We start from the raw sequence: 21,088 nt of genomic DNA, 5'->3' as shown, positions 1-21,088 counted from the left end.
AGGTATAATCACGTTAGAAAACTGTTTGGAGCTTATCTACTAAAGCTGAACAATCTCTAATCCAAAATTCTTCTCCTACATATATATCTAACATATATGTATACATATGTTCACCAAAAGACACATACTAGAATGCCCATACCACCACTATCTATAATGGCCAAAAATGAAATTACCCAAATACCTATCAAGAATAGAATAGAGGATTCTGGGAAGACGGCAAAGTAGGAAACACCAAGAATTTGTCTCCCCACCTAGACAAAAATTGCACTGGTAGAATCTGATGTCACTGTTTTGGAATTCTAGAGTCTGTTTGAAGGCTTGTAACTTCCAGAGGAAGTGTTGAATGGTAAGCTGTGGTTAATTTCAGTCCATTTCAGCACTTAACATTGTAGCAGCTGCCTATCCCCTGCTCCCTAGCCCCAGGGCAGGCAGCCATGCAGTGTTCCAGCAGCAACTTGTGCTCAGTTTAAGAGACCCAGTGTGAGCAAAACAATCCTGTCCTCCAAATATCAGTTATCTGTGCTCTGGTCACTGATTGTTGCTTCTGACCACAAAGGTGAAGACAAAGAGGTCAGCAACCATTGTTGTTGTACCTCCCCCATTGTTGCAAGCCCCTCCCCCTCCAGGGGATTTAATGGGCCAGCAACTTCCCCTCTCCCACTTTTCTCTTGATCCGCCTTTGGGAGCCATACATTAATTACTAGGACATTCAAAAGAAACTGTATATATGGAGGAAATTAGAAAGCTACTCTGCATGCCCAGGGAAAGGTTCAGGCTCAGAAAAGACCTTAGGTTAACACCTCAGGCTGGCCACTGGCACAGAAACAGCCTACAACAATCAAAGCAAAAAAAAAATTGCAAAACCTGGAGAACAGGGGAGAATTTGATTTCCAGAGTTACTGTATTATAAGATTTAAATGTCCAGTTTACAGCAAAAAATTACGAGGCATACAAAGAATCAGGAAAGCATTGCTCATTCAAAGAAAAACATAAATTAACAGAAATTGTCCTAGTAAAAGACCTTTTGGCAGATTTACTAGACAAAGACTTTAAAACAATTGTCTTAAAGATGCTCAAAGAACTAATGGAAAGTCTGCAAAAATTCAAGAACATGATGTATGACATGAAGTCAGCATCATGGCTGAATACAATGTCCTTCGTTCCTGTCTCCCCCAACAAAAATAACAATGTGGCATCATCCATGGGCAGAATTGCTTTTGTGAAAGCTACAGGACCCAGAACCATACACGAAGTGACTCAAGAGAAGTCTCACCCACCCCTATGTCAGGCAATAGGCTTATGAACCTCAATTCTGACTTTGGATCCATGCAGTGGCCTGAGAACCAAGCTCCAGCCCCTCTCAGCCACAGTCTGGGACCCTGAAAACACTGTCCTAGACAATCAACCATAGGTGAGAGAGCCTTTGGGGAAGCCCGGGTTTCCACCAGAGAAGTTCCAGCACATCACTGGAGAAAAAAAAATACGAGTTTGGATGCATTGAGAAGTGTAAGAGGAACAGTTTGACTCTACCCAAATTACCCCTCCCCTAAGGTGGCACAACTTAGGTCCAAGAGAAATCTTCTTGTCCCCAATTTCTCTTACAGGGGGAAGTGAGAGTGTATGAGTAAGTGTCCAGCTTCCTCAGCTGCACATAATGCTGCCAAAATGGCTCATTTCTCTCTCACCATATCCAGAGTACTAAATCATGAGCTCTAACACTCAAGGTGGGGAGACTTGGGGAGTGGCAGGTAGGACTCTTAGAGGGCAGTAAAGGAATGTAGATCCTACAAGCTACATTGCCAACTCCATCAAGAAACCCACCCACTGGCAGCCACTATGGAAAACAGTATGGAGATTCCTCAAAAAATTAAAAATAGAACTACCATATGATTCAGCCATCCCACTACTGGGTATCTATCCAAAGAGCTTGAAGTCAGCAATCCCAAAAGTCCTATGTACCCCAATGTTCATTGCGGCATTATTTACAATGGCCAAGACATGGAAGCAACCTAAGTGCCCATCAACAGATGAATGGATAAAGAAGATGTGGTACATACATACAATGGAATACTACTCAGCTGCAAAACAGAACAAAATCATTCCATTTGCAATAACATGGATGGACCTTGAGGGAATTATGTTAAGTGAAATAAGCCAGCTAGAGAAGGATAATCTGTGTATGACTCCATTCATATGAGGAATTTAAAAATGTGGACTAAGAGAACAGTTTAGTGGATACCAGGGAAAAGGTGGGGTGGGGGGTGGGCACAAAGGGTGAAGTGGTGCACCTACAACACGAATGACAAACATTAATGTACAACTGAAATTTCACAAGATTGTAACCTATCATTAACTCAATAAAAAAAAAAAAAAGAAAGAAACCCACCCACTGGGGACACTTCACCTGTGGATCCCCTCAACTGGCCGCCCATAGGCACCCTAAGCACTCTGCATGCCTCACTCACACACACCCTTGTGGCCGTGTCCCTGTGTGCGCTCCCAATGGTGGCCACAAGAGCAAGCTTTGGCAGGCAGCCAGTGAACACACACAGACAGACAGCCAGAATCTGCGTGCCATGGAGGAACCACAAACCTGAGTTTTAAGGCCACTACTGGGAAAACAAAAGGGAGACCGTCAGCATTTGGCCTAGTGCATTGCAGAATCAAGAAAAGGCATACAAGGTTAAAAATTCTGCCACAAGAGGAAGCAAGAAGCATGAAACAAGTGTATCAGTAGAAAGTCTGAAACAGACTCGGAATCCCTAGCAGGGATGATGGAAGGTATTTCTCTGCCTCAGGAAGTTATTAAAGACTGGAGGAAGTGACTTCTACTTCAAGTGTGAAGAAAGCAACACAAAACTTCAAGTAACATGAAAAATCAAAGAAATATGATACCACCAAAAGATCACAATAATACAGTAGTCCCTCCTTATCTACAGAGGATACGTTCCAAGACCCCCAGTGGATGCCTGAAACCACAAATAGTACCAAGCCCTATATATACTGTTTTTTCCTATACATACATACTTGAGGTATGACAGCAAAACTAGCACAAATTTCTTTCTCCTTCTTCACAATTTCATGGATAGAAGATTTGTTCTTACCATAGATCTTAGCAACCTCAGCATGCAATTTTTTTCTTTCCTTATTAAGTCAAGAACTTTCACCTTTTCACTTAAAGTAAGCACTGTACGGCTTCCCTTTGACATATACAAATTGCCAACCTCAGTACTCTTGTGCTTTGAGGCCATTATTAAGTAAAATAAGGGTTACTTGAACACAAGCACTGCAATATTGCAACAGTCAATCTGACAACCAAGACAGTTACTAAGTGACTCATGGGCAGGTACGACATACAGCATGGATATACTGGACAAAGGGATGATTCACATCCTGGGCAGGATGGTGGATGGTGTGAGATTTCATCACACTACTCAGAATGGTACACAATTAAAAACTTAGGAATTATTTCTGGAATTTTCCATTTAATATTTTCAGACCATCTTTGGCTTCAGGTCACTAAAGATACAGAGAGCAAAATCACAGATAAGGGGGTCTACTGAATCCAAGTAACCAATCCAAAACACATGAAGATCTGAAATTTACTCAATAAAGAATTCAAAATAACTATTTTAAGGAAACTACATGAGCTACATGAAAATGCCAAAAGATAATTCAATGAAATCAGGAAAACAATACACAAACAAAAGGGGAAGTTTAACAAAGATATATAAATCATACCAAAAGAACCAAACAGAAATTCTAGAGTTGAAGAATACAATGAATGAAATGAAAAATGGAACACAGAGCATCATCAGCATAATGAATAAAGCAGGAAGAAGGACCTGTGAGTTAGAAGACAGGAAATTTGATATAGTCCAGAACAAAGAAAAAGAATGAAGAAAGTCTATGTGATCTATGGGATACCATCGAAAGGATCAATGTGCAAATTATTGGAATTCCAGAAGGAGAAAAGACAGTAGGGAACAGGAAACTTATTTAAAGAAATAATGGCTGAGAATTTCCCAATCTGGGGAGAGATTTGGACATTCAAGTTTATGAAGCTCATATGTAACCAAACAAACTCAACTTAAAGACATCCTCTCCAAGACACATTATGATAAAACTGTCAAAAATCAACCATAAAGAGAATCTCAGGAGCAGCAAGAGAAAAGAAGATTGTAACTTACAAGGAAACTCATAAAGCTATCAGTGGATTTTAAGCAGAAAACCTACAGGCCAGGAGAGAGTGGGATGATATATTCAAAATGCTGAAAGAAAAACACTGCCAAGCAAGAATATTATATTCAGCAAACTAATCCTTCAGAAAAGAAGGAGAGATAAAGACTTTCCTACACACACAAAAGCTGAAGGTGTTTATCACCATTAAATCTTTCTTGCAAGAAATTCTGAAAGGAGTTCTTCAAGCTGAAATGAAAAAACTAATTAGTAACATGAAAATTTACAACACACTGATAAAGGTAAATATATGGTCAAAGTAAGATTACTCTAATACTGTAATATGATTATGTTAACCACTTAACTATAGTATAAAGATTTAACGACAAAAGTATTAAAAATAACTAGAGCTACAATAATCTGTTCCATTATACACAATATAAATTACATACACAATATAAGAAGAGGTAAATTGTGACATCAAAAATACAAAATGGGGAATAAAAGGATAGTTTTGTATGCAAAGTTAAGTTTATATCAGTGTAAAATAGACTGTTATAAGATGTTTTAAGTAAGCCTCATGGTAACCACAAAGCAAAAACCTACAGTAGATACACAAAAGATAAAGAGAATGGAATTAAAGCATGAATTCACAGAGAAGACAGCAACAGAGGAAGAAGAGAAAAGGAAAACTACAAAAACACTAGAAAACAATTAAAAAGATGGCATTAGCATGTCTTTACCTATCAATATTACTCTAAATGGAAATGGATTGAATTCTCTAATCAAAAGGCATAGAGTGGCTCGATGAGTAAAAAAAAAACAACACTTGTCTATAGGCTTCATACAAGAATCTCACTTCATCTTCAGGGACACACATAGGCTCAAAGTGAAGGAAGGGAAGTGGAAAACAATATTCCATACAAGTAGAAACCAAAAGAGAGCAGAAATAGTTATACTTATATCATACAGAATAGACTTTAAGCCAAAACTGTAACAAAAAAAAAAGAAAGTCATTAATAAGGATAAAAGGGTCAATTCGTCAAGAAGACATACCACTAGTAAATATGTATGCACTCAACGTCAGAGCACCTAAATATATAAAGCAAATACTAACAGAAATGAAGGAAGAAATAGACAACAATGCAATAATAGTAGGGGACTTTAACATCCCACTTTCAATAATGAATAGATCGTTCAGACAGAAAAGAAATAAGGAAACATTGGACTTGAACTGTACTTTAGACCAAATGAACCTAACAGACATATATAGAACATTTCATCCAACAACAGCAGAACACACATTCTTCTCAAGCACACATGGAACATAAATCCACAATAAATCATATGATAGGTCTCAAAATGAGCCTTAGTAAATTTAGGAAGATTAAAATCATACCAAGTATCTTTTCCAACCACAACAGTATAAAACTAGAAATCAATAACAGGTGAAAACCTGGAGAATTCACAAATATGTGGAAATTAAACAATACATTCCTGAACAACAAGTGGCTCAAAGAAGATACCAAAAGGGAGACAAAAAATGTCTCGAAATAAGTGAAAATGTAAACACAACATACCAAAACCTTGGGGATACAAAAAAAAAGTGGTGCTTAGAGGGAAGTTTATAACAATAAAAGCCTACATTAAGAAAAAAGAGGGCCTGGCCCCATGGCTGAGTAGTTAAGTTCGCAGGCTCCACTTTGGTGGCCCAGGGTTTTACCGGTTTGGATCCTGGGTGCAGACATGGCACTGCTTGTCAAGCCATGCTGAGGCAGCATCCCACATAGCACAACCAGAGGCACTCACAACTAGGATACACAACTATGTACTGGGGGGGCTTTAGGGAGAAGAAAAGAAAAGGATTGGCAACAGATGTTAGCTCAGGTGCCAATCTTTAAAAAAAAAAAAAAAAGAAAAAAGAAAAATCTCAAATAAAAAATTTAACTTTACACCTCAAGTAACTAGAAAAAGATAAACAAAGTAAGCCCAAAATCAGGATAAGGAAAAATATAACAAAGAGCAGAGCAGAAATAAGTGAAATTGAGAACAGAAGAACAAAAGAAAAGATCAATGAAATGAAGAGCTGGTTTTTTTAAAAGATAGTAAAAATTGACAAAACTTTAGAATAACTGAGAAAAATGAGAGGAGATTCAAATAAATAAAATTAGAAGTGATAAAAGAGTCATTACAACTGATATCACAGAAATACTAATGATCATAAGAGACTACTATGAATAATTATAAGCCAATAAATTGGACAATCTAGAAGAAATGAGTAAGTTCCTGGAAACATACAACCTACAAAGGCTGAATCATGATGTAATAGAAAATGTGAACAGATAAATAACAAGTAAGGAGATTGAATCACTAAATAAAAATCTCCCAATAAAAAAAAGCCCAGGACCAGATAGTTTCCCAAGTGAGTTCTACCAAATATTTAAAGAAGCATTAACACCAATCTTTCTCAACTCTTTCAAAAAATTGAAGAGGAGAGAATACTCCCAAACTTGTTTTATGAGGCCAGCATTATCCTGATACCAAAGCCAGATAAGGACACTGCAAGAAGAGAAAACTACAGGCCAATATCCCTGAAGCATGTAGATGCAAAAATTCTCAACAAAATAATAACAAACTGAATTCCACAGCACTTTAAAAAGATCATATCATGATCAACTGGGATTTATGCCTGGGATGCAAGAATGGTTCAATACATGCAAACCAAAAAATGTGTGTTTTTCGTCCATCTCAGTCTATTGATAGTGATACTGTTGGCTAGAAATGCACAGGGGCACTCACCTAGGACCATACTACTTGTGGTGAGCCCCCAAAGACATTTCTCCAATCAGAGCCAGTGTTGTGGCTGGACCAGCCCCTGTTGTTGCAAGATGTACCTCAACAATAACCATCAGGGAACTTTGAAAAAACAAGGTTTATTACTCACAGATCCTGGAGGGTACCCAGAACACCTGGGGCCACACAGTGAGATCACAAGGAGAGAGAGAGAGTATCAACCTGGGTTTCTGTCTTTATTGGGCTCAAGGGTGGGGTGGCTAGGGTTTCAAGGGTTCATTCTTTATTAGTGAACTTAATACGTAAGAATGAGAATTAAAGCATGGGAAAGTAAAAGCAAGGTTACCCAAGTAGTCAGTTATCTAGGTTACCCAGGGGTTTCTAAAAGGGGAACTTGATGAGTGGGGCAGCCCAGCTCTTTATCTAATTATGTAGCTTCTTTTAAAGAAGAAATCACAAGAGAAATTTAAAAATACTTAAAGATAAATGAAAATAACAACACAACATACCAAAACTTATGGGACACAGTGAAAGGGGGAAATTTATAGCTATAAACACATAAAAAAAAGAAAGATCTCAAATCAACAATCTAACTTTACAACTTAAAAACTAGAAAAGAAGAACAAACTAAACTCAAAGCTAGCAGAAGGAAGAAAATAATAAAAATTAGAGTAGAGATAAAAGAAATAGAGAATACAAAAACGACAGAGAAAATCAATGAAACCAAAAGTTGGTTCTTGAGAAGATCAACAAAATTGACAAAGCTTTACCTATATGGACTGAGAAAAAGAGAGAATACTCAAATTACTAAAATCAGAAATGAAAGTGGAAACATTGCTATCAATTCTACAGAAATAAAAAAGGATTGTAAGAGAGTATGATGAAAACAACCGTACACCAACAAATTGGATAAGCTTGATGAAATGGACAAATTTCCAGAAATACCAAACCTACCAAGAACACTTCCTAATTCATTCTATGAGGCCAGAGACAATAAAAAGAAAGAAAGAAAGAAAACCATAGACCAATATCTTTATGAACATTGGTATAAAAATCCCCAATAAAATACTAACAGACCAAATTCAGCAGCATGTTAAAAGATTATACAGCATGACCAAGTGGATTTACTCCTGAAATGCAAGGATGGCTGGACATATGTAAATCAATCAATTAATATACCACATTAACAAAATGGACAAAAAACACAATTATCTCAATTGATGCAGAAAAAAGTTTTCAACGAAATTTAACACACTTTCATGATAAAATACTCACCAACTAGGCATAGAAGAAAACTACCTCAATGTAATAATAGCCATATAGGAAAAACCCACAGCAAACATCATACTCAATGGTGAAAGGCTGAAAGCTTTTCCTCTAAGATCAGGAACAAGGCAAGGACGCCTGCTTTTGTCACTTCTATTCAACATAGTCTAGAAGTCCTGACCAGAACAATTAGGAAAGAAAAAGAAATAAAAGGCATCCAGATTGGAAAGGAAGAAGTAAAATTATCTCTCTTCACAGATAATATGATTTTATATACACAAAACTCTAAAGATTATACACGCAAAAAAAAAAATATCTGTTAGAACTAATAAGTGAATTCAGTAAAGTAGCAGAATACAAAGTCAATACACAAAATTAAGTTGCATCTCTATACACTAAAAATAATCAGAAAAGGAAATTACAAAATTCCATTTACTAAAGCATCGAAACAAAATACTTAAGAATTAACTTAAAAAAAATTAACTTAACCAAGGAGATAAAAGACTTACATTTTTGAAAACTGCAAAACATTGCTGAAAGAAATTAAAGATAAAAAGAAATGGAAACACACCCCATGTTCATGGATTGGAAGACTTAATATTGTTAAGATGTCACGCTTTCCAAAGCAATTTACGGATTCTTTGTAATCCCTATTATAATCCCAATGACTTTTTTGCTAAAATCGAGAAATCTATCCTAAAACTCATATGGAGTCTCAAGGCACCCCAAAAAGCCAAAACAGTCTTGCAAAAGAAGAAAGCTGCAGGGCCGGCCTGGTGGCGCAGCAGTTAAGTTTGCACGTTCTGTTTCTCCGCGGCCCAGGGCTTGCCGGTTGGGATCCTGGGTACGGACGTGGCACCGCTTGGCCAAAGCCATGCTGTGGTAGGCGTCCCACGTATAAAGTGGAGGAAGATGGGCATGGATGTTAGCTCAGGGCCAGTCTTCTTCAGCAAAAAGAGGAGGATTGGCAGTAGTTAGCTCAGGGCTAATCTTCCTCAAAAAACAGAAGAAGAAGAAGGAGAAAGCTGCAGGATTCACACTTCTTGATTTCAAAACTTAATGCAAAGCCACAGCAATCAAAACAGTGTGGCACTGGCATAAAGACAGACATATAGACCAATACAATAGACTAGAAAGACGAGAAATAAATCCTCACACACATGATCAAGTAATTTTTGACCAGGGTGCCAAGACCATTGCTATGGTCTGAATGTTGTATCCCCCTAAAATTCATATGTTGGAATCCTAACCCCCAAGGTGAAGGTATTGGGAGGTGGGGTCTTTAGGAGGTGATTGGGTCATAGGGGCAAAGCCTTCATGAATGGGATTAGTGCCCTTATAAAAGAGGTCCCACAGAGATCCCTCACCTCTTCCACCATGTGAGGTTACAGAGAAAAGATGACCAGATAGGAAGCAGGCTCTCACCAACAGCAAATCTGCCAGATCCTTGATCTCAGACTTCCTAGACTCCAGAATAGTGAGAAATAAATGTCTGTTGTTCATAAGCTACCAGTTAATAGTATTTTTTTATAGCAGCCTGAATGGACTAAGATACCATTCAATGGATAAAGGACAGTCTTTTCTTCTAGGGATCTAATGTACAGTATCGTGATTATAGTTAACAGTGTTGTATTATATACTTGAAAGTTGCTAAGAGAGTAGATCTTAAATGTTCTTGACACAAAAAAGAAACAGTAATTATATGAGTGATGGAGATGTTAACTAACTCTACTGTGGTAATCATTTGCAATATATGTGTATCAAATCATCACGTTTTACACCTTAAATTTACACAATGTATATGTCAACTATATCTCAATAAAGCTAGAAAAAAGGACAGCCTTTTTGACAAATAGTTCTGGGAAAATGATATCCACATGCAAAATAATGAAGTTGGACCCTTACCTAACACTATATACAAAAATTAAGTCAACATAGATCAAAGACTTAAATGTAAGACCTAAACCTATAAAACTCTTAAGAAAACATAGGACAATACAGAGCAACTTCCCCACAAGCCTAAAGAGGCCATTGGTATAAGAATATAGCATTCTCCCCAAATTTCTGCTGTATGTTAGACAGCTCCACTTGTGTGGTTCTATCACTCCCTTTGAGCATTTGCTTATTCACACTTAGCAGAAAACATAAAAGACAGAAGAGCAAGTGCTCTCTGGCACAAGAACAAAACAATGCCTTTTGAGGTCTTCAGCTCATGACTATTTCTTGCTCACTCTCTGGCCTTCGGGCTCTGAGCCCTGCTTCTTGGTGAAGACCTATGATATCCATATGTCCCTGGCAGCCTATACAACCTTCTACATCTCAACATCTTACCTGTTAAATATGTCACAGGTGCCAAAGCCAGCATCTCCCATACCCTGTATTAGCCAGATTCCTATTAAGTTTGGCCCTGTTGCTGCCTATGTTCCCTGTATCAAAGAGTGAGGTCCAAAGGCAGAATACCCAATTATTCAAGGAATAAGGAAGCTCAGAAGATACCAGTAGATTATCAGAACTGCCTTGCTAACACAGACTCATTAGCCAACCACCAAAATTATCTCCAACAAGTTCCTAGGAAAAGTATTTCTAGTGCCTGACATAGTGACTGACCCAATAAATGTTTGTTGGAATGATGAAGGGAAGGGAGAGAGGGAGGGAGGAAGGGATGGAGGGAGGAAAGGAGGTAGGTTTCCCTCAAGATTAACCTCACAAAGTTAAGCATGTCACTTAATCAGTGCTTCCAAACATTAATGTGCCCATGAATCAACTGGGAATCTTGTTAAAACACAGATTCTGATTCAGTAGGTTTTGGGTGGGGCCTGAGATTTGGCACTTCTGACAAGCTTCCAAGTGATACTAATACTGCTGGTCCATGGAACATACTTCTGGTAGCAAAGATCTAAATAACTCTATATACCATAATGAAGAGACATTTCAGAGAATGGAATGGTGGACCTCAGGATGTCATACATTTCTCACCACTGTACCATCTCAACAGATGTATGATGGGTAATTTTATTTGTCAACTTGACTGGGCCATTGGGTGCCCAGATATTTGGTTAAATATTATTTCTAGGTATGTCTCTGAGAGTGTTTCTGAATTGGTAGACTCCTATTTGAATTGGTAGACTGAGTAAAGCAGATTGCCCTCCCCATTGTGGATGGGCCTCATCCAATCTGTTGAAGGCCTGAATAGAATAAAAAGCTGAGTAAGAAAGAACTCTTTCTGTCTAACTGCCTTCTCCTGCCTTCAGACTAGGATTCAGATTGGAACGTACATCATCAGCTCTCCTGGTTCTCAGATTCAGACTTGTCCTGGAACTTAGACCATTGATTCTCCTGTGTTTGGACTTCTCCATGAGTGCACGAGCCAATTACTTGTAATAAATAAATAAACACATGCATACATACACACATACTTACACACAAACACACACAACCTATTGGTTCTGTTTCTCTGGAAAACTGTAATATAAGATATTTGACGATCAGTGATCACAGATATTAGAGATAGATCTGATGACTTCTTTTAGATGTAGAGATATTATTAACTTAGCCTCTAGTGATCTCCTATTCAACCAATGCTTTACTGTTTGCAGGCACCAGAAGATCCTCAATCCCTCCAAACTCAGTGATGCCCGTCTAGATTGAGTGGGAAAATACCTTCAGCCAAGCACAGATAATGAGCCAAAGTTCAGCAGAGCATACAGGGACAACCCGCTTTGGGGACATTAGAACAAAAGCATGAGCCTTGAAAATCACACTTCTTTCTCTTGCCAACTCCCTTCTCTCCCCATTTCCCCCCTCCATGCATTAGCCCAAGTCCAGGACCCTCCCCCCAACCGAGACTTTATTCCTGGTACCATTCTTGGTTACATCCCCTTCCCTGAAGTTCACACTGGCTGGACCAGTTTGGAGAATTAGCCTTGGGCAGCCAAGTCTTTCTTCCTGGCACAGATACCGGCACTATTGCCTACTCAGAGACACCTTTGTGCCAGGAGGGTATAAGAGATCACAGTGTCCTGGACATAACAGTCTTGGGTTCCACTAGCTGCAGAAATGAGGTCCACTCTGATCATCTCCCTCCTCAGCTGCTTCTTTGCAGTTTACGAGGCCAAAGTCTTCTCCAAGTGTGAGCTGGCCCACAAGCTAAAGGCCCAGGAAATGGATGGTTTTGGTGGCTACAGCCTGGCAAACTGTGAGTATGAACTACTCATCCATCCATCTTTTCTGTCTCTTCCCAAAGAGGCCCTCTTTCCCAAACCAGCCATCTCTCCCCTTTCACCTCATAATTTCCTCACTTGTCAGGACTCTCTCCCACTCCCCTGAGTGCTCTTCCTGTCTCTGCCCTCTCTGCTCTATCTTTCTTATCTGGTTCTCCTTTTCTCTCTCTCTCCATCAGGGATTATCTTATCTATAACAGACTTTCTTCTGCTTCTCCCCAAAATCGCCTTCCCACCCAATGGTCTGGGATATTTCCTTGGACATACCCAGAGACTAACCTATTTCCTTTTTTGCTGCCATCACCTTTGCTTTCACCTGCATCCTTTTCAGTGCAGGTCTCTGGAGCACAATAGATGCTGCATCCCATCCTCTCCTCTACCCTTTTGTCTGCCAAAAAATAACCCACATCTGCTAAGTTTGCTTAAAGGTTGTTCTACCAGTGTCACAAGGGAGTTAGATGGGGATTGTGAGAACAGAAGGTGAGGCAATGGCAAGGTTGCAAGAAGGACTGAGAATCTCAGTCACCCATCTCATTGGTGAGAACACATGAAGCTATTTCAATTTCCCTTAAATATCTTTATTTTCTCCATGCCAAACCTACTCTTTCCTGTCACCCACAAGGATGGTCTTTCTGGACCTCCTTCCTAGGATTCTCCTCTACTACCTCTCCACCTCTTCCCTTGCATATCCCTTGGGATATAGAGCAAAAGTGAATATATACAGCAAGAGTGGATATTTGGCTGGGAGATCAGGCTGAAAAGATAAACTGGAGAACAGACTGTGGTTGACTGATTATTGGGCATTCCAAATGTGTTTATTTAATAAATTGTTATTACACACTTACTATGGACTAACTATTGCTTAGTTCTTGGAATACACAATGGATTATCAATGACCTCTAACGTTTAGGATTCCATAGTTTTTCATCTCAGTCTTAATGGACTTTCATATCTGGTAGCTCTAGTACAGCACAAGTTGCATCTCATCATGGAGCACTCTCCCTTTCTATCCACACATTTTGTTCTCTCCCACACAGGGGTCTGCATGGCTGAGTATGAGAGTAACTTCAACACCCGGGCCTTTAATGGAAAAAATGCCAATGGCAGTAGTGACTATGGGCTCTTCCAGCTGAACAACAAGTGGTGGTGCAAAGATAACAAGCGTTCTTCATCAAATGCCTGCAACATAATGTGCAGCAGTAAGGACTCTCTCCCCTCTAAGGGATGGGTGGGGTGGTGGCAGGTAAAATAGGTGCAAAATTGAATGCACTACTCCCTAACACCTGACCTTCGGTCTGTGCTGGGGAAGCTAAGTATAGGGACTAAAAGGGCCCTGAATAGTCCTCACACTAAAACAGGATTCCACAGAGATCCTCCTGCCAAAAAAGAGGAAGAGAGATACACTGACCCATGACTGAGCCTCACCTTCATGGGTCCCCACCCCTCAAGACATGTTATACTGTTCCTGGTACACTCCTGGCACACCACTGCATCACCATTGCACATACCCACTCACAGCACTCTGGACATACTAAGCGGTTTCCTGAAAACAAAGGCTCTCCCTGGTACATCAGGTCCTGGATGGTCTCTGGAAGGAACAGAGCTCAGAGAGAGATTCTAAGCAAAGGCAAGAAATCCCAGGCAAAATGGAAGCCAAGCCCAAAGAAGGGCTCTAGAGATAAAGGGTTCATGAATCCCAAGGCTCAGTTTCCTCTAAGAATTCCCCCTCAAGAAATGATTGATTATTAAAACAGGAAAAGGGGGGGCTGGCCCCATGGCCAAATGGTTAAGTTCGTGCGCTCGACTTCGGCGGCCCAGGGTTTTGCCGGTTCGGGTCATGGGCACAGACGTGGCACCATTCATCAAGCCATGCTGAGGCGGCATCCCACATGCCACAACTAGAAGGACCCACAACTAAAAAAGAAAATATACAACTATGTACCGGGGGTCTTTGGGGAGAAAAAAGGAAAAATCTTTTTAAAAAGTTAAATAAATAAAAATAAAACGGGAAAAGGGATTTTTCCCTCCCCACTCATCTACTTTTTCTTTCAGAACTTTTGGATGATAACATCGATGATGACATCAGCTGTGCCAAGAGGGTTGTGAGAGATCCTAAAGGGATGTCTGCCTGGTAAGTGGAACATGAAGGACAGAGACCAGTCACTCTGCCAGAGGTGGGCCCAGACAGTATCTGGGATGCTGATGTAAGCCATATCTTTGCTGTAGGAATTTCCCTGGGCTTTGTAAGGAGTTGAGACTGTTTCCCTGCTGTGAAAAGAGGCAGAACACTATTGTGATGCATGCACCCCAGGCATCGCTGCAGTACCAACCCACATGTGTCTTAGATGGACAAGCCCTCCTGGGACTCTCCCACAGCATAAACTGACTTCAGCCTGAAGGCCCTATATTCTCTCTCAGCTGAGCCCCTTACAGACTCCTGCCCCTGCCTCTGATCTATGCTTTATTTCTCTTTCTTTAGGAAGGCCTGGGTAAAACACTGCAAAGACAAGGATTTGTCCGAATACCTGGCTAGCTGTAACCTGTGAGACTGTCCTTGAACGTGGTCCCTGGAGAAGATGGCCCAGAAGGCAAGGCAATTCCTCAAGGTTCTTGGAAGCTTTGAATCTTCCCCAATCTCTGCCTCCAAAATAAAAATTAATCAAGTTCAACTGTCTCTCAAGTTCATCTCTGCCTCCAGAATAAAAATTAATCAAGTTCAGCTGTAGCATGTTTAAGGGCTGGGGTATGATGGACGCTTGCTACATGATAGAGACAGCTGGAAATCCTGTTCTTTCCAAGCTCACCACTGAAGTTTTCCATGTCTCCTCTGGAAAGATAGTTAAGGAAAATCCTTGTTTGAGAACTTTTTGAGGCTAAAATTGACAGCTGACTATAGCATGGTAGATGTCAGCTCTTATGATGCCAGCTGTTATGAAATTCATTTAGTAGAGATGGCTAATATTATTCTCCATCCAGGAAGGAGAGTTCATGATGAAACAGAAGAAAATTGTGGGAGAGATTTGGTTGAGACATGGGGAATTAGCAGAATATCAGGATGATTATGTTGGCTGGGGTAAATGACTATAGCACTCTAACAGAGTCCGCAAAATATGGTGCTCACACAACAATCCAAGATGGGTAGACAGGCTCCTTTGGCCCAGACAGACATTCTGAAACCTAGATTCTTTCCATCTTGCGTCTCCACCAACCTCTACAGCAGTGTTACTCAAAGTGTGCCAGCATTAACATCACCTGGGAGCTTGTTAGAAATGCAAATTCTTGGGCTGACTACAGACCTATTGAATCCTTGCCTTTAATCTGTTTTAATGAGCTCTCCAGGTGATCCTTATGCATAGACAATTTTGAGAAGCAGTGCCCTAGGGCATTGTCCTCACCCACACAGACAAAGCTGGATTGAAGGTACTCCATGCCTCAATTTTCAGGAAGGGGAATAAGTCTGGAGAAACACACATACAATGTTTTAAGGTCCAGGCCTGGAAGAGGCACATTTCACTTCCATTTATACTCCAAAGATAGAAATTTAATCACAAGCCATTCCTAGCTTCAAAGGAGCCTGGGGAATGTAGTCCCCAGCTAGGCAGCCAGGTGTCCTGCTACAAAACTATTACTGTGGCAAAGGGGAGAATGGATTTCGGTGGACAGCTAGGAGTTTCTGCCATAGTAATTAACAAATCACTTAATAAAGTGAATGATAATCACTTACATTCCTAGAGAGTAAATGTTTCATTGAACAAGTGTACTTCCCAGGATATAACCATATAAAAGTATTTTTGTGCCCCACCATCCCTTGAAATTTATTGTGTGAGGTACGTTCTTCTCCTGCCTCTGAACAAAAACTCAGGCAAGTACCATGACTTTTCCGGTCACCCTCAGTTAATGAAACCACACCAACGCCATGCAAGGAGTCCTCTCCTCTCTCCAGCTCTTTTTTGGCCTCTCTGACATCTTTTATAGACTGACAATGGAAGATCAACCAAAGATACAAAAACATACTTCCACAATCTCCTTTTGTAAATATTTGTAGTCTTGCATTTCCCTTTGAAATGTAGCATCTATTGTCTTGAGGCCTCTGCTGAAAGGAAGACAAAAAGAGTTTTCCATTTAACCTCCTGATACAATGTCTGTTAGAATAGATTACAAAGTACTTTTGAAGACTAGATCTTATTTGACCACACTCCATGTGTGATAGAAAGCAGGACACTGAGGTCTCTTTCTCTGATTGCCACTGTCACTGCCTTGCTGCTCCTGCAGCTGCCACCTTCCAGTTAGCGAGCTCTCTGAATGGATATCATCATTTCTGCTGCTGCTGCTGCTACAGCTGCTGGCTGGACTCCTTTCCTTGTCTGGCTGGCATCACCATGGCTGAGCCCCAGTTGAAGCTTCCCAGATAGGAGAAGAAAGGAATGGACGAACAGAAGAGCAAAGTGAAGAGAAAATAAAGAGAGGCCAGCTTATATTCTGGCACCAACATTACACAGCTTCTTAATAGAGCTAATTCTCCCCCAATTTTTCTGGAGGAAGTTCTCTGCACCTCCACATTCCAGGAGGCAGCAAGCTGGGTTCTCACAATCCAAGAACCCTGTCCTTTCCTGTGGTAGAGTGAATTATGATTCCCAGTTCCTTACCCTCCTCCCTCTGTCATGTGATCTTCCAGAGCACTACAGTGGACAGAGTATATTTCCTCACCACATGGATGTTGAGCTTGGCCATGTGACTTGCTTTGCCAATGGAATGATAGCAGATGTGACACAAGCAGAAACTAAAAATGTGCTTGCACGGTTTTGTTTCGCTTCTTGCGCTTCTGCGATTTCCAGAAGAGAGCATGCCCCAGGTGTCCACTGTCCCCCCACCCTTACCTGGGCCCCAGAATGAAACATGTGGAACAGACTTGAACCCAGCCCAAATCCTGGCTTCTAAAGTAGAGTCCCCTCCCCACTCCACTCCACCAACAATCCGCCAGACCCAGGAGCAAGAAAAATAAATGCTGTTGTAAGCAACTGAGTTTTGGGGTGGTTTATGACAATGCAAAAAAAACACAAAACTGACTAATACTCTTCCCCACCCCCGTAACTTCTCAGAGTCACTCCCTTCACTCTTCACCACAAATCCTACCCCCAATTAGATTACTAGCAAGGCTCTACTGTGAGGATGCAGATTCTGTACCTCTGATAGCTTTGCATTATATTTAGTTACAATATGTTTACTGAACCAATACTTTGTGGTTGGTTGTCCAGAAAAGGGATTTCGATGGAGGCCCTGACCTTTGTCATATTACAATCCCAGGGAGGGAACCTAAAGTCCCCACCAAGAATAATCCAACCAGTAACTAATATAAATGAGTCCTTAAACAAAATCTAATGTAGCTCCTTTCCTCTCTCTACATAAAATCAATATTGAGTGTTTGTACATTTTTTGTAAATGTTGGTTCTGCATTTATGAAATAAAAGTTAACTTTTTGTCTTTGGGGCACTTTTTCTGACAGAGCTTTAGATGCAAGATATTTTTATTCACTCCTAGAAATACAACATTGTTCTTTTTAATCCTATAAAAATCAACTTAAAAAAATCAACTCAAGAATAACTGAGGTAAAGAAAACAAAATGAGAAGACACATACTACCAGACAAAAACATTTATTACAAAGCTGTAGTACTTATGATAGTGTGGTGTTGGTGCCAAAATAGGCAAATAGATTAGTGAAACACAATGGTGACTCTCACAAATATGGTCAGCTGATAGGACAAAGGGAGTTCCGTATTGCAATGGGGAAAGGATGCTATTTTCAGTAAATGGTGCAGAATCACCTCGCTATCCATATGGCTGCTCTTGTTATCTTTATTCATCTCAGAGCTCTCTGTAGTATTAGAAGAGCAGGGAGCAGACACATGTCTGTGATTCTAACCAGGTGTGAACTTTTCTGCTCATTTAATAAATAAAGATTTAAAAACCAAAAGCAGCAAAAGAGGTAACAGCAGACTTTTTCCATCATCCCAAAATCTAGATATAAATTGGACTTTGAAATACTTCACCTCAGAGCTACTAAATCAAGCAAAACTCTTCCTTTTTTTTCTTTCTTTCTTTCTTTTTTTTTTTTTTTTTTTTTTTTGGCTACACCAAAGGAGCAAGCCCAGAGGGCAGCTGCACTAGAAAGAAAAAGAAAGGCAAGCAATCATTTCACACCATAACAGAGCAGATCCCAGGGTCAAGAACAGCCACCAACGGAGTCAGAAAAGTTCTCTCTGGATGAGAAAAATTCATACCGCACACAGTTAATGCTTTGATCTTGTACTGTATCATTTTATTCAAAACCAATAAGCTTCCTTTCTTTTATTAAGATTATGATAGTTAACAACCTTGTGAAATTACAGTTGTACATCATTATTAGTCATGTTGTAGGTACACCACTTCACCCCTAGTGCCCTTCCCCCACCCCCCCTTTCCCCTGGTAACCACTGATCAGTTCTCTTTGTCTATATGTTAACTACCACCTATGAGCGGAGTCATACAGAGTTCGTCTTTCTCTGTCTGGCTTCCAATAAGCTTCCTTTTATCTAGAAAAAGGAGATCGGGTTGGTTGTTTGCATTTTCAGAAGTCCTTATTTGAGCAATACTGACCTCACAGCTCAAGAGGAGGGAAAGAAAAGCTTGGACGTCAGGGTGACAGACCCCTCTGATGACTGCCGTCAAGAATAAGGGAACTTAGAACAGACACTTCATGAAAGAAGATAAATGGATGGCAAATAAGCACCTGACAAAAGATACTCAACACTAGTAATCATTAGGATAAAGTTAATTAAAACCACAATGAGATACCACTACACACCCATTAGTATGGCTAAAATTAAAAAAGACTGACCATACCAAGTGTTAAAGGAATGAACTCCCAAACACTGCTCATGGGAATGTAAAATAGTGAAACCACTTTGGAAAACAACTTCTCAGTTCGATCCAGCCATTCCTCTCCTGTGTATTCACCCAACAATAAAGGAAATAAATGTCCACACAAACGTATGCACACAAGTGTTTATAAAAGCTTTATTTGTAACAGCGAAAATCTGGAAATAAGCCAAATGTCTATCAGCATATAAATGAAGAAACAAACTGTGACATTTCCACATACAGGTATACTACTCAACAATAAACAGGAACAAACTATTGATACATACAATAACAGGATTGAAGCTCAAAATAATTATGCTAAAAGAAGCCAGACCAAAAAAAGAGTATGTACTGCCTAATTCCATTATATAAAACCCTAAAAAATGCAAACTAACCTACAGTGACAGAAAGCAGATCAGTGGTTGCTTTGGGATGGGGCATAGGAGGATTGGGAGGGGGAGACCACACAGGGACACAAGGACAGTTTTCAGAGGAATGGATACATTTACTATCTTTATTGTGGTGACAGTTTCATGGGTTTATACCTCTGTCAAAATTTATCAAATTATATACTTTAAATATGTGCAGTTCAGGGCTGGCCCTGTGGCACAGTGGTTAAGTTCGGTGTGCTCAACTTCAGCAGCCCAGGTTCACGGGTTCAGTTCCCCAGCATGGACCTATACCACTCCTTAGCCATGCTGTGGCAGTGACCCACATATAAAGTGGAAGAAGATTGGTACAGATGTCAGCTCAGGGCTAATCTTCCTCAAGTGAAAAAAGAGGAAGACTGGCAACAGATGTTAGCTCAGGGCTAATCTTCCTCAGCAAAAAAATATACATATATGTGCAGTTTATTGTATATCAATTACTCCTCAATAAAGCTGTTTAAAACAATAAAACTGGTAAGGGTCAACCATGAGCAAGACAATAAGATATAAATCTCAAAACTTCACTCTGCCTAAAAGGAAAGAGGTTCAACTAAAATTTAGAGCTATATCCAATGCATGTGGGATAAATGCATTACAAGCATACAGACTCATATAGGGCTCCATGTAAAGTGATCCTACTTGTGAGTCTATTTGAATTCTTACAGCAGCTCTGACACTAACTACTTGGTGTTATGGGTTGAACTGTGTCCCCCAAGAAAAGATATGTTGACGGCCTAACTCCCAGTACCTCAGAACATGACTCTATTTGGAAATAGAGTCATTGCAGATGTAATTAGTTAAGATGAGGTCATACTGAAGTAGGGTGGGCCCCTAAGCCAATATGACTGGTGTCCTTATACGAAGACAGCCATGTGAAAACACAGAGAGACACAGGGAAGAAACAACACATGACAATGAGAAAGGATTGGAGCTATGAAACTGCAAGTCAAGGAATGCCAAAAATCACTGGCAAACCACGGGAAGCTAGAAGGAGGAGGCAAGGAAGGTTCTTCCCCACAGCCCTCAGAAGGAGCATGGCCCTTCCAACACCTTGATTTCAGACTTCCGGCCTCCAGGATTGTGAGCTAATAACTTTCCATTGTTTTAAGCCACCCAGGTTGTAGTACTTTGTCCCAGCAGCCCTAGGAACCTAACACACTTGGTGTTACTGGTAAGTCGGTGATATTTCTGGGTCTTTGTTTCCATACTTTTTACATAAGAGGGTTGGACTAGATTATATACAAAATTCCTTGGGCAAATTAGTTAATCTCTTATGCCTTGACTTCCTCATCCATAAAATG

At 40.1% G+C, this 21,088-nt stretch overlaps 1 protein-coding gene across 1 annotated transcript; it reads left to right on the top strand.

The window, feature by feature from the left end:
• The first annotated feature begins 12,297 nt into the window (after positions 1-12,297).
• Positions 12,298-15,050, top strand: LOC124227037 (lysozyme C, milk isozyme). The gene is made up of 4 exons (XM_046640960.1): positions 12,298-12,436; positions 13,499-13,660; positions 14,514-14,592; positions 14,941-15,050. Exons 1-4 carry the CDS (start codon positions 12,298-12,300, stop codon positions 15,005-15,007), a joined length of 447 nt encoding a protein of 148 aa, XP_046496916.1. The 3' UTR covers positions 15,008-15,050.
• Positions 15,051-21,088: the final 6,038 nt, after the last annotated feature.

This window comes from Equus quagga, chromosome 1 (genome assembly GCF_021613505.1).
Source record: "Equus quagga isolate Etosha38 chromosome 1, UCLA_HA_Equagga_1.0, whole genome shotgun sequence".
Classification (NCBI taxonomy): domain Eukaryota; kingdom Metazoa; phylum Chordata; class Mammalia; order Perissodactyla; family Equidae; genus Equus; species Equus quagga.
Note: the sequence above shows the minus strand (reverse complement) of the source record. Positions and strands in the feature narration are given on the sequence as shown.